The 15,238-nt window shown below is 34.9% G+C and overlaps 1 protein-coding gene across 3 annotated transcripts in view; it reads left to right on the plus strand.

Annotated features, from left to right (window-relative positions):
- WASHC4 (WASH complex subunit 4) overlaps positions 1-15,238 on the plus strand; it is a 51,042-nt gene extending 35,804 nt beyond the window's left edge. For all 3 annotated transcript variants that reach the window (XM_084880108.1, XM_084880109.1, XM_084880110.1), the window contains 8 exons: positions 633-741; positions 1,243-1,309; positions 2,827-2,913; positions 6,624-6,771; positions 9,726-9,822; positions 10,396-10,592; positions 10,898-10,997; positions 13,001-15,238. In XM_084880108.1, the coding sequence (XP_084736234.1) occupies positions 633-741; positions 1,243-1,309; positions 2,827-2,913; positions 6,624-6,771; positions 9,726-9,822; positions 10,396-10,592; positions 10,898-10,997; positions 13,001-13,068 (873 nt within the window). In that variant the 3' untranslated portion in view covers positions 13,069-15,238. The remainder of the gene's footprint in view (positions 1-632; positions 742-1,242; positions 1,310-2,826; positions 2,914-6,623; positions 6,772-9,725; positions 9,823-10,395; positions 10,593-10,897; positions 10,998-13,000) is intronic.

Consider the following 15,238-nt stretch of genomic DNA (forward strand, 5'->3'; position numbering starts at 1 on the left):
ATGATAAAATTATAGATTATAGTTATCAAATAATTATATTAACTTTCATTTTTTATTGGAATAGAAATTACTAGTATTCAGACAAAGAAATAACCATGCTATTATTGTATAAGAATTGTTTTCATTTGTTATTAATAAAAATGAGTCATTTCCTATATCTTCAAATCACCTAAGACTTGAAAATAATTTCCTATTGCTGATAGCTATCAGAAATTTTAGCTTGGCCAATGTGTGTTATTTGGGAAGAGTGTGTTTATTTAAGTCTCTAATACCTATTCAGCCCACAGAAATGCAGTCACACATCTGTGAACAAATGTTTCTAGGAAGGAGTTGGTTTCCTTTATTTGATAGAATAGTTGGGTGTTGGGAGACTAATATTGGTGGTGATAAACTTAAGTTTGATGACGTTAATAACTATTCCCCTTAGCTTATGTAAAAAAATTATTTTATACTGACTTTGAACATTGGTAGTTTTTATGCTATAAAATTTCTTATCAGACTTGAGTGATTTGTTAAGCACAATGGAAATACAAAAGTAGAGAGGAAAGTGGTATTGGCATGGTTGATTTGGTAGGCATTTTATACTTTAGGGGTCTTTATTACTAAAGGTAGTCTTTAAATGATCTCTCTAGTATCCATTTGAAAGGGCAGAAAAGTTCAATCGAGGCATCAGAAAACTCGGAATAACCCCAGAAGGGCAAAGCTACCTTGATCAGTTCAGGCAACTCATCAGCCAAATTGGTAAGTTACAATCACAGTGTTGGGAAATAAAGTACAGATCCAAGAATCTATCTCATATATTAAATATTTTATACAAATAACTTAATTTGTGAGTGAGCTTAGCTTTCTTTCACTGGAGTAATTTTCTTATCAAAAGTTTTTCAAGCATGATTAAACTGTTGGTACAGAAATAATTGTTAGACTGACTTAATATGAGAGTGAAGAAATTATAGTAAAAACTTTTTGATGTAAACAGCATTTAGTTTATCAAATGAGTTATATTTATTTTTAAAGGATTTAATATAGACGTATATAAGTATGCATATTTATATTTTAAGTGTACAAATATGTAAGTTTCATTTTTATGGAACAAGAACTGAAACAAAATATGGCTGAATCTTTTGGTATCAGGGAGTGGACACCTTGTAATTGACTACTACATATAACTATATTTCTGGTGGATAGAGTTCAGAGTTACTTGTATAAATATCTGATTTTTTTTTTGTGTGTGCAATTTTTAAGGTAATGCTATGGGCTATGTACGAATGATAAGATCTGGTGGCCTTCATTGTAGCAGCAATGCCATTAGGTATGGATAAAACATCACTTTTGCCTTGTTTATTCCATTTAAAATTTTTATGTTACTTAAATCTATTCTAAAATTGTATAGGTTTTTTTCTTGTTGATGTAATTTGATATAAAAAATGGAAGAAAACTATTAATTCTACTAGTTACAATATTTTTCTTCTTAACCTGTTAACCGGGGAGTTTCCTTTTTAATTATGCAACCTGTAATGGGCACGTACTCTTTCACTAGGACGTGTCAGTACGTCACGCCTGGAGGACGTAATTTCATATTATTATTATTTTTGTTTATACTTAATTAAAATAAATGATATATATATATTTATTTATATATAAAGCACAAAGGAAAATACAAAATTACAAAAAAATAGAAAAGAATACCAACAAAAAAATGGAAACATTGAATTAAAAAATTATAAATTTTACAAACAATTATAAAGATTACAAAAAATATATGCCGTCCCTCTCAGGGCACAACATATATTTCCAGGACGTATTCATACATCCTACCTGTTCCCGATATTGTTTACGTTTGATGTATTTATAGGTCCCGCTCGGTTAACAGGTTTTAAAATTTAAGATTACATCAGACTTTTGAAAACCTTTATTTCTCTTAAAGTTATAACTTATTTTTTATAGTTAATTTATTTTATCAGTACAGTTTATGAATGACTCTAAAGATTACATTATTTTAAGGATTAAAATTTGATTATCCTATATAATAAAAGCCTAATATGCTAAGTGCCCAGTTATGGGTCTGCTGGTCAGCCAATCAAAGCATGATATGCTAATGATATGCTAATGCTCAACTGCTTGCTGTGATGTGCACTGACCACCCAGTGGGCAGAAAGTCAACTGGTTGACCAGTTGCTATGATGTGCATTGATCATCAGTGGGCATTAGGTAGGTTAGCTGACCTGTAGGTTAGCTTACTGCTGGGATCCGGCCAATGGGGGTTGAAGGAGATGGACCGGACATGCATGGAGCCCTCCTATGGTCCCTTCCGGCTGGCCAACCTCCCGTATCTCTCCTTGGCCTCGATCTTGCATTGGTGGAGTCCCTTGGCCTGGCCTGCATCCTCTCGCAATCCAGGACCCCTCAGGGGATGTTGGAAAGCTGGTTTTGACCTGATCCCCCAGGCCAGGCAGAGGGATCCCACTGATGCACAAATTCGTAATATAATTGAAATGCAAAGTTCTTTTCAAATATGTAGTTGAAAAAAATTTTTTTCAATATATTTTTATTAATTTCAGAGAGGAAGGAAGAGGGAGAGAGAGATGGAAACATCCATGAATCATGATCGGTTGCCTCCTGCAAATCACCCACTGGGGATTGAGCCCACAACCCAGGCATGTGCCCTTGACCGGAATCGAACCTGGGACCTTTCGGTTCACAGGCCGACGCTCTCTCCACTGAGCCAAACCGGCTAGTGAAAAATTTAGATTCCCACAGTACTATTGTATGTTTTAATTGTACCTATTTATCTTGCCTTCATAAAGTCTTTCCTAAATTCTTATGTAGATTTGTGCCTGATCTTGAAGATATTATAAATTTTGAAGAATTAGTAAAAGAAGAAGGTCTTGCAGAAGAAACAATAAAAGCAGCAAGGTAATCTTATTTTGGAATAATCTATATTTGGAGATTTATAAAGTATATGTTTATATAAATAAAACTTAAGAAGAAAGACTAGAGGTTAATATATAAACATGTAACTTTTTATTGTATAAGTTATGGTCTCAGTTTATATAATGTTTGTTATTAGGACTACACTATTCTGAGACCTTTCCAGCTTCACTAAAAAGGAATCTTCTAGAACAGCGGTCACCAACCTTTCAGACCTCACGGATCACCAGTGGTCTCTGGACCACTGGTTGGCGACTGCTGCTCCAAAGTTTTCCTTAAATCAGTGATCTCCAGCCTTTCGGACCTCACAGACCACCAGAGATCCATGGACCACCGGTTGGCTACAGCTGTTCTAGAACATACTATTTAATATGGTAGCCACTAGCTATAGTTGAACACCTGAAATGTAGCTAGTCCAAATGGAAATGTGCCAAAGTGTAAAGTATGAAATAAATGTCAAATAGCTGGTTAATAAAATTAATTTCACCTGTTTCTTTTTACTTTTTTGTATTTTTATTTGCTTACTTTGTTGTAGAATACCAGTCCTTCATTTCCTGAACCTAGACCGGCACTGTCCAGTATGGTAGCTGTGAAACTTATGACTTTTGAACACTTGAAGTAGGACTATTTTGAGTCATGTAGATAATTCAGGACTGGGGAACTGAATTTTAAATTTTATTTCATTTACATTTAAATAGCTAATGGGCCCTGCTGGTGCTGGTGTGGCTCAGTGGTTGAGCTTCAACCTATGAATCAGCAGATCATGTCAGGGCACAAGCCCAGTTGTAGGCTCCATCCCCACTGGTGGCATGCAGGAGGCAGTTGATCAGTGATTCTCTCTCACCATCGGTGTTTCTCTCTTTTCTTCTCCCTTCCTTTCTCTCCCTCTCCCTTCCTCTCTAAATACAATAAAAATATACTAAAAAGTAAATAAATAGCTAATGGCTGTCTTATTGGACTTTGCAGATCTATAGACTTGAGTTAGTTGTGATTTTGGAACATAATTTAAAACTTGAGAGATGGGAATGCAGAACTGAGAAATACTTTAGAAAACTAAGCTTTGTTATTAATAACTAGAGGCCTGGTGCACGAGATTTGTGCACTGGGAGGGGGTCTCCTCAGCCCGGCCTGTGCCCTCGCAGTCTGGGAGTCCTTGGGGGATGTCCAATTGATGGTTTAGGCCCGCTCCCCTTGGAGCCAGCAGTCAGACATCAGCACTGCTGCGGAGATGGGAGAGGCTCCTGCTACCACCGCTGCACTTGCCAGCCATGAGCCCGGCTTCTGGCTGAGCGGTGCTCCCCCTGTGGGAGTGCACTGATCACCAGGGGGCAGCTCCTGCATTGAGCGTCTGTCCCCTGGTGGTCAGTGCACGTCATAGTGACCGGTTGTCCTGCCATTTGGTCAATTTGCATATTAGCCTTTTATTATATAGGATATATATATATATATATATATATATATATATATATATATATATATACCCTTTATTGATTTCAGAAAGGAAGGGAGAGGGGGAGAGAGAAAAACATCAGTAATTAGAGAGAATCATGGATTGGCTATTTGGTCTATTTGCATATTAGCTTTTTAGTATATAGGATTATAACAGTTTATTGAGTCAGGCATGAAAAGGCAAGATGGGGACAATTTGAATTTCAGAAAGAATAATGATAAAAATCTATTGTAATATATTGAATAAAATACATTAATACATTGAATAAAAAATAGAAACCATGAGTCATAGAGATAATAAAGGTTGGAGCAGAGGGAAAGTTCCTTTTTACAGAAGAATGCTAACTAATAAAGAAGGGATGAAGAAATTTAGGGGAGGAAATCACTATTTTGCCATCACTACTATAACACTTGAAAGCAGATAAAAACCATGATTGAATTCTAAAATATTTTTTGGAGAATAGAGTATTTCATCAAAAAACCATCCCATAAATTGCTTATTAATAACAAACAGGAAAATTATCTTTACATTGGAGAGATTGCTATATTTCACGTTCATCAAGAGATGATCAAACTTAGCATCACCAATAACAGTACATACATTATATGGCATCTTGCTGCAAATGTAATACTTGTAGCAAGTACCTATGTTGTATTCTTGCCAGAAATGCTTATTCTGAATGTATTCTGAGGAAACCATTGGAGTAATTCAGAATGTTGGGCATTCTACCAAACACCTAGGCTTGACTCAAATTTCACATGTCTTGAAAGACAAAAAAGACAAGAAGACTATTCTAGGTTGGGAGATTAAAGAGACCTGATGACCAAATGCAGTGGATGACCTTTAATCATATCGTAGATAAGGGGAAAAAAATAGTGACAAAGGAAGAACATTTGAGGAGGAATTGGGGAAATTTGTACATGTATTATATATTTATTTTTGGGTATAATATGGCTTTGTAGGGAAATGTCTTATTTCTTAATAGATTCATATGAAAGTGTTTGTAGGCTAAGTGACATGAGGTCTGCATTCTAAATATTTCATGATAAAAGAAAACCGATGTTGACAGAATGTTAAATGGTGAACTAGTGAAAGGTATACTAGTGCCCATTATACTATACTTTAACTTTTTGATAGGCTTAATTTTTTAAAAATAAAAATAGAAAATATGCTGGAAAATGCATATGTGCATTTTTATGAGAATAAGATCCCAACACATACAAAAGATTTGCTCTGAAATATCCTGCTAGATAGCTTACTTCTCTGCCAAATTAAAGAAGTCAAGAGCAGTTAACAAGCTATTTGAAATCACATGCCCTAAAATAATTAAGTTTGTGGCTTATATATCAAAGAAAATCAGACCATTTTTACCTCTTACTAAGTGATGTTATTCTTTTCAAAATTGATGACCTTTAAAAAATATTTTGAAGCAGTTCGTTGAGGGCAGAGTGGGATATTGTCTTTTAAGATCTCCAGATCTGTGCAAAGGAATGGATGACTAACATTAAGTGAAGGAAAATTCATGGCAGGTGAAGTTAAGTTCTGTGGGGTTGTAATGATGAATCGATGATCTGAATGGGGAGTGAATCTTCCAGAATCATGAGGGGAACTGGAGTAGGTTTCAGAGTCCAAGATAAATTAATGTAGGGTAGTGGTTAAAAGGTTAGTAAAGATGCCTGCTTATAGGAGGAAGTAGTTAGGTAGTTGGGTATACTGTAGTTGGATTATGTGAGTCTCAGGAGACTTCTACCTGCTAGTGCTGGGGGGATGATAATTTGAAAGTGGTAGTAGCTATACATGAGGGATGCAGCAGAAAAACAGCTGATGTTTCTGAAGGTTGAAAGGGATTGATTCTAAATCCTTGAAAAAAAACAAGATTTCAGTTGAGGTAAGTTGAGAGAAGAAGCAATAGTGAAAGGATTTAAGATGAAGAGCATTCTATTGAAATGAAATGGAGTTCTACAGGGTTCCTTGTCTGAAGAAGAAATACAAAACTCAAAATATTTTAAGTGCAAGATGCCCTACATATTCTATTTTAGGGACTAAGTTTAATTAAGTAATACTGATCAGCTTCTGTCAGTGAGAAAATGAGTTCGTTCTGAACTCCTTTAAGAAAATTTACTTAGAAATTGTCTTATAATGTTTTGTACTTTTATATGCTCTTGTTTAAGGTGATGAGAGATGGAGTTAAAAAGTCACACTTTTTTTGAGAAAGGAACCAAGTAAATAATTTTTTGCATTTTAGGCATTTGGATTCAGTCCTTAGTGATCACACACGAAATTCTGCTGAAGGCACAGAGTATTTCAAAATGCTTGTAGATGTTTTTGCACCAGAATTTCGAAGGCCAAAGAATATACATCTCCGAAATTTCTATATCATCGTTCCCCCCCTGGTGAGTATTTTTAGTATTCAAAATGAATTTTTAAAAATATTAATAAGTGGATCTAATGTCTTTGCAGCAGAGAATTCACACAGACTGTATTACTATTGTCTTTTTGGTTGTAGATAAAACTAAATGTGATTTCAGTGAATGTGGCCAGAATTTTTACTTACTAGCTATGCGGAATGAGATTTATTTATAGTTAAGATAGATTCTTATTTGTTAACTAGAGGCCCGGTGCCTGGATTCATGCACCAGTGAGGTCCCTCTGCCTGGCCATCGGGGATCAGGCCAAAACCTGCTCTCCAACATCCCCTGAGGGGTTCTGGATTGTGAGGGGTTTTCAGGTGATACAACCCAGAATTCGGCTCTCTCCTCTCTGGTTTCGGGTGTGTCACCTGAGAACCACAGCTGCCAAGTCACTGCAGCTCAGCAGCTCATGTGTTGAGTTATATATATATAACTGCTAGAGAAATCTAGTGTGATTTAAATTACTTGAGTGTATACCATTACATATATATCATTTTGGAGCTGAATTATATCACATAAGGATTTTAAGTGATTAATGTAGACTAAATTTAATCACATTATGTTACAGCATGAAGTTATGTCTAAAATCTCTCTTAAAAATGTTTTTAATTGATTTTAGAGAGAAGAAGGGAGAGAGAGGGAGGGATAGAAACATCAATGATGAGAGAGAATCATTGATCAGCTGCTTCCTGCATGTCCCCTATTGGGGTTCTAGCCTGCAACTGGGGCATGTGCCCTGACTGGGAATTATACCAGGACCTCCTGGTTCATGGGTCCACGTTCAACTGCTGAGCCACACCAGCTGGACTCTACCACATTTCTTTAAAGCATTGTGTTAGAGGACAACTCCTCACTATTCAGTAGTAAATACTAACATCTAGACAAATTTTTAGTGCTTCCTTATAGTATATAGCAGTGGTCGCCAACCTTTTGAACCTCACGGACCACCAAGTGGTCTGTGGATCACCAGTTGGTGACCCCTGGCATATAGTGTATTCTTCTCTAATTCTATAGTTTTCATCTAAAATAGCTCAAGTTACCCAGAATTGGATTATAAAAGCAATTGTTACAGTGGGGAAAATGGAATTAAATTAGAGAAGTATATATTAGTGGTGTTATTTTTCCCTAAAGGTTTCTATATAAAGCTGCTTTTAAAATGAATAGATCTATAATCTAAATATCACTAAGCAGATGTACTAGTAGCTTTTGATTAACTTTAAGAGGAATGACTTTTATATTGCTGCCTGGATTACACATATCTTCTTGCATGTCATAGCCATTGAAAGTAGCTGATGGTCTATTGACAGCTTTTTTCTTCATGAATTTTCTGTTTCTTTTATATTTATTATTGTTTTATCACAATAATTATCATATAGCAAAAATATACATATTTACCTGATAAGTGTTATCTTTCCAACTTACGTTAGTGTCAAACTGGAGGAGCCTGTCTTAGTTATACTTTGATAACAGTGTAAATTACCTTAGGATGAGTTCAAACCATTATTTTTTTAAAATTTGAAGGCAGTATACTCCAGCTGTACGTAGAAAACAGTAATGGGGAATCATTGTGAATCTGGGGAAGAGAAGAGTTTTCAGGGCAGCTGTCAGAATTTAGTTAGTGATGGAGAAAACCAGGTGGATTAAGAGCACTGCAAAGAAGTATAGGGCACTTCCTGTGCTTGAGTTTATGATCCATTCCAGAAAAAAGACAAACATAAATAAGATCGCTAAATTAACAGTTGATAAAGGTTTCACAAATATGTAGTAAATTGCCAACTAAGTTTTATAAGCAATAAAAGTGAAACTTGATTCTTTGTTACCAGTCAAAGCTATTACAGTACTTATCACAGTGTATCATAATTTTAAACAGGTCTCTATCCTTTTAGAGCTGTGCTACTATATGTAGGTAGACATAAGTGGCTACTTAAACCAATTAAACTAATTAGAATTTCATCAAATAAAAAATCCAGTTTCTCAGTTTTACTAGCTACATTTCAAGTGCTCTCATTGGTTCTGTGATCTAGGGGCTTACTGTATTGGGCAATACACGATACATAGCATGTCTGCCACTGCTGAGAGCGCTGCTAGAGAGCATGAACTTTTTGATGGTATTCATTTTTTAATCGTAATTGCTTAATATAGTAAGCATCAGCAAATTTTTGTTGAATAAATGATAAGATTAGAGGGGGATTAGAGCTGAATTTTTAGGGAAGCGCTCTTTTAGGCATTCGTTTACTCAAATGACTACTAATCCTTTTTATTTTTATTTTTATTTTTTCAATTTTTTTAAATTAAATTATTATCTTTGTACAGATACCATTGCCCCTCCCCCCTCCCATACATCCCCTCCCTCCCCAGAGTTTTGTGTCCATTGGTTGTACTTATATGCGTGCATATAAGTCTTCCGGTTCTCCCTAACCTCCCCGCTGTAATTTGACAGTCTGCTTGTTGCTTTACTGTCTCTATATCTATCTTTTGGTTCTTCAGTTTATAATGTTCTTTATCATCCTTTTTACCTAAGAATATGATAATGGTATTTTGGAATGAATTGGGTGGGCAGAAGTAAGAACCGCCATGGTTATGAGCGCTTTACGCTTTGAAGTAAGGCAGGCCTAATTTTCTGAACCCAACTTTCACTTAGAGTACAACCAGTTACTGAACCTCTCAAGCCTCAGAGTCCTCATGTGTGAAATCTGCATGATATTGTATGGTGACTCTAACGGCACTGTGCTTGGGGAGGCAGTGACTGAGGGGGAGGGCTCTTGATTAAAGAACTTAGAAAAAATGCTTGCACAGATTGTGACCTCTCCAAGAGGCAAATGTTTCAAATCTAGAAGAGACCCTATTTATACTTCTTGAAATCTCTGTTTTGGTAACTGAGTTCTGAAGATATTTTAGCACAGTTGTTTTTCTAATATGTTGTCATATCTTTTTAGACCCTCAACTTTGTAGAGCATTCCATTAGCTGCAAGGAGAAATTGAATAAAAAAAATAAAATTGGAGCTGCTTTTACTGATGATGGCTTTGCCATGGGTAAGTTTAATGGAATTGTTTTCCCCTTGTTTTATGTTCTCCTAAGATGGATTTGCTAGAGAATAGATCTGCGTTCTCTTTGTAAATTTGTTTTTCACGAGCAGTATTTATGGTTTATTTTTTTAGCTGCTTGATACTTGTTTTTCGTAGTTTGTAACTGTCATTCATGCTCCCTTAGTATTGCTAACCACTTAGTGTAGTTGGACTAACAGTTATTTACAGTTTTAGCATCTTGTGTTTAGTTTTCCTGGTTTCCCAGTGGTTTCCTTCATGGTCTAGTTAGCAGTGGAACTTTTCCATCCCTACAGCCATATGTTGTCTCCAGGTGATTTTCATGGTCATCTCATTTATTTTTTCTTCTTGCTTTACCTGCTTTTCATTTTTTATACTTGCACATTTTTTTAAAGGAGGAATTAAGCCTCATTTCTAGAATTATTCACTTATGCTATAAAATGTAGTTTAAAAGAGAATTAATTCAAAATGGTTAGCTTAATGTTAGTAGTAGTTATTGGTAGAGTGGAACACAACTTCTATACTCATTATTTTTTGCTTTGGTCTTGCTCATGGCTGCAGGTGTGGCTTACATTCTAAAGCTTTTGGATCAGTACCGGGAATTTGACTCACTTCACTGGTTCCAGTCTGTTAGAGAGAAGTACCTGAAGGAGATAAGAGCAGTTGCCAAACAACAGAATGTGCAGTCAGCTAGTCAAGATGAAAAACTGCTACAAACCATGAACCTCACCCAGAAGCGACTGGATGTCTATCTACAGGTTAGACAAGAGTAATAGTTAAATCTGCTTTGACCTTTTGATACCTGAAAAAAACATAAATCATATGAAAACCTCCATTTTAATAAGTGAGATGAATAGAGGTAATTAGAATATATTTTAAAATGAATGGTATTTGGAAGCCATTTGACTCATCTTAAAAATGGATGGGTTATTTCAGTTTCTTGTTTATGATTTCTACTGGAGCTTTTTAGAAATAATAAAACAGAAACATTAAATATGATTTGAATATTTTGCCTATAATAAGCATTTTCAGCTTTCATTTCAAAGTTTTTTTATTTACATAGGAATTTGAGTTGCTCTATTTCTCACTGAGCAGTGCAAGAATTTTCTTCAGAGCTGACAAGACTGCAGCTGAAGAAAACCAAGAAAAGAAAGAGAAGGAAGGTCAGTGAGTGGCTTAAATTTGGAAAAACCAATAAATCTTTCCTTAATAGTAGACACTAATCCCCCATTTTATCTGGTCAGACTTCCAGCTCCTTTTACCTTTTGAAAAATAACTCAGACTAGAAATGTCTTTTTAAAATATAAAACCTACACGGGTCATTTGTGGAACTGAAAAGAAAGTGACAAAGTAATGCATTTCATTCTGGAATAACTCAATATTCAGTTTCATTCATCTCTTAAATAAAATTAACAAACTTATTGTTTATCTTTCACCCCTTCCCTATATCAGTGAGAAGGAACAATTTGGAGGGAAACACTACATGTTGCTGGAGTCAGAGAGTTGCTGATAATCAGACATTGAATGAGATGGGTGATGAGGCAGTTATAAAGTGGCAGGGCCATTTAGTGACTTGGGCACAGCTTCCTGCTCTCCATAGCCAGCCTTGGAGTCAAAGTGTAATGCAGCCATAATAACCGGTAGTCATAGTAATGAGCTCAAGTCATGAAGGAAAGGATTCTGTCCATTGTGTTCTATGTGGGACTGTGGGAAAGTATTTATATATTTTAATTTTTTTCCTTTTTATTGAACTTATTGGGGTGATACTGGTTAACATATAATAGAGGTTTCATGTACAATTCCACAACACATGATTTGTACACTGTCTTGTGTGTTCACCACCTCTAGTCAAATCTTTCATTACCATTTATCCCACCCATATGTTCCTTCAACCCCTTGTTCATATCCATGAGGTTTTTTCCCCCTCTTTTTTTCTCAGTCTGTATATTTTATTGTTTAAGAATATTGCTCAGTGTTTCACCCTTAAGGACACTGTCTCTCCCCCCTCTCCCCACCACTACCCATCATGATACATTTCTCTCAGATTTGAAATTTAGGAACAGTTGTCTTCCCTGAGGAATGGATATTTCCTTTTTCTTTCATGGAAATAAAGTAACTTAGGTTTTCCTTTTCACTTGGAAGCTCAGAATTAGTAAGTAACTGAGTTGAAAGTTTTCATGTATGCTCTTTACTTTTTATTTGTATTTCATAAATCAAAACAAAACATATTTAATCAAAATGTTTTTATTAATCTTGTCAAATTTTATAATTTTAAAAAAAATTGAATAGAGTTGATTGAATTGGATAGACCAATCATACCAACAGTCTTATTCCCATAAGTTAAATAATACTTATTGGTAAGGAGCATATGTAGGCATTTTTGGAATCTAGACTGAGTAAATAATTGTGTTTTAAAAAATCATTTCCGGCTGTTACCTGGAAGATAGTCAGTATTTATTAAATGAAAATATGTATATGTTATGTTTCGGTTCTAAGATAATGTTTACCAAAGCCATTTGGAAGAATTTAGTCAGCTTTTCATAATGCTAGAACCTCATCTCCAAGGCCTAAAGCATTAACACAAAACAAACAAACCTTCTGGTCTCTGTGGAACACCTTGTTTTGGACTTAAGGAACTCTGGGTTCTTTCTGGTTGATATACATCACTCACGTGGCTAGATTGTTCTATTTTAGTTAAAGGTTGCTCAGGGATGAAGTCATAATTGCTGAATATATTAGTCACAGTTTTTCACTGTTACAGAAATATGTGCATGTGACATTTTACACAAGAAGCCAGGAACTTATTTTATCACAATCATAATAAATAATTGATTTTAAAAGTAAATTATAACTAATGAAAAGTTATCTAGTTTGGACAGTATTATATATGAATTTGCTGCCATGTTTGTGTAATAGCCTACACTGTAATAGCAGTTCATACATGCAATGTGGAGAACCCCCTCCCCCCCATGCTGTTCTTGTTTCTCATAATCTATACTCTAAGAAGCAGTCAAAAAAATTAAGGCAATCTGGGTATAATTTATGATCTTAGAGAAATATTTGATAGATGCAACATTTTCTTAATTTGAAATTTAGCAATACAGCTCTTCTCAATTTGCATTTACTTAATTTTTATGACCATTGTTACTTTCACTTACGCTTCCAGAAGAGATTAAAACAAGCAATGGAGACCTGTCTGACAGCACTGGGCCTGCAGATCGTGTTGTCAAATGATACTGATGGTATGCGTGCCCGAGACAGCATCGGAATGTGTCCTTACTATTGCCAGTGACATGGATGTCAGTAAGCTAACGAGGTGTTTCCTGGGCCACACCGCTGGGAAATATTTTGGGACTCTAAGGCAGTGCTCTAAAGAGGAGTCCATTCTTCTCCCAAAGGCTCAACTTCTCAGAGGTTGAGAATGAGACTTTAAAGTTGAATTTTTGCCTGGACTTTAGGCCAGATGTGCCTAGGAAGTGGAGCTATTAAAGGGCCAATCCAGATTCCTAAACTGCCATCTCAGATCTCTTGTAATCTACATGAATGTTTAGAATTTGTATTTGCATATTTGTCCAGTCATTGGAAATTCATATGCTATGTACAGCCAGTAAATACATTTTAAACAAAAGGAATTGAGCCTGAAATTTATGAAGCAAACATATTAATATTTTAAAAGGACCGTATCAAGATGGATTTGATACTGGAGACGAGGCACAGTGTGTTATATATCCTGTATGTACAGTATAAACTGATTTTATTGTTAATTTCATGGGATTCACAAGAGCTACTGATGTCTTGGTGAGACATTTTATACTAGTTTACATTGCTTTGAGAACATTTAACCTCTAACAGCCGCTTTAAATTTAAGATTTACTTCATACACAGGATGAAAAAAAATTCAGATAAAGCCATAGAGTTCTGCTTGAAGCTTCACTTTGGGTTGAAGACACTATGTATTATACCTGAGAAAAATGAATGATTGCTTATTTTACATCCAAACTCAGGTTTCTTCTTCTTTGGGTTGAACTGAAATCTTGGTGATGTCTTGGGCAGACTTTTTCTTTAAACCAAGTATAATCTAAGACATCAGATTAAGCACTGTGTAGACTTTAAAAAAATTACCACTGTGATAATAAAGTTTCTAATAAATCATTTACTGCTTTAAAACGTATAGAAAGATTTTGAGTAAATTTAGCTACTAGCAAGCTACTAGATTTATTTTTGTAAAGCTTCTGTCAGTTAATAGTTAAATGGTTATTAATCATGGCCTATAATCTTTTAATATAAAACACATACATTTAAATCAAAACAAGGAAGTTTAAAACTTTTACATGTAATACTAACGTCATTTTGGGAAATATTTGATTTTCCATTGCACTTGCCTATGAAGCATTTCTTCAGGTAAATTCTGTAAGTAATTCTAACATTGTTGTTTGATTTCCAGCTTTTGGAAAAGGTGTACAATGTCCTCTCCGTATTTATGGTTATAGTCAGGGTCATTTTCCCAGCCCAAGATAAACGCTTTCACGTTAAAAGTCAGAAGAAACGAATAGGTAGGAAATATTTTTTTTAATTGTGTAAAGGTGACTTACCGAATTATGGACAGTGAATGGACTAAAGGCATTTAATATTTGTAATTCATTCTAACTGTAGAAATGGCCCTAAAGCATGCTGCATAATTAATAATTTATATTTTCATTGTTGTAAATGTTTATATGAATGATCTTGCATTGGATTCTACTAAATTTGTCACCATTTCGTTAGCAAAATATTGCTTTTCTGTTTTTCCCCTCTAATTTCCCTAAAATCATCTCCTTTAAAAAGGATAGAATTTAAAAGGGATAGAAAATGTAATTACAAGAGAATCAGGTATCGTTGTTCATTGTCTCCACACATGTCAGTTATTTTATCGATCCTAGGTAGAATTCACATGCCAACTGTATGGGGACTGGCAGTTGAGAAGAAAGTGATAGGCTATTATTTGCCTTTCGTCAGAATAACGTCACTACAGTCTGGATAAATTATAGTAAGTGCACATAGCTGAAATAAAATCTCTGAAAAGATTACGTATATTTAAATGTTATTAAAGTGCTGAGTTAACAGGGCTTGAGTTTCATACCTAATATACACATTTGGATGATGGTTTTCTTTGCTAACATATTAATGCTATTTTCATTTTTTTCAGACATACTGTAATTTAAAATTAGAGTGAGCATTTGTTGTAATTTCACAGAAAACTTCATAATGTTCAAAATCTCAGGAATTAAATGCTAACCATAACACTGTCAGTGCTAATTACATTTTGTAAAAGATGGCAAATTTGTTACTTGAGTGGGGCCTTCCCTTTCCTCAGTTCTAATAGAATACAATATGTATAATAAAACAATAAATATAATTTCAAAAA

This window comes from Pipistrellus hanaki, assembly GCF_964339955.1.
Source record: "Pipistrellus hanaki genome assembly, chromosome: 3".
Lineage (NCBI taxonomy): Eukaryota > Metazoa > Chordata > Mammalia > Chiroptera > Vespertilionidae > Pipistrellus > Pipistrellus hanaki.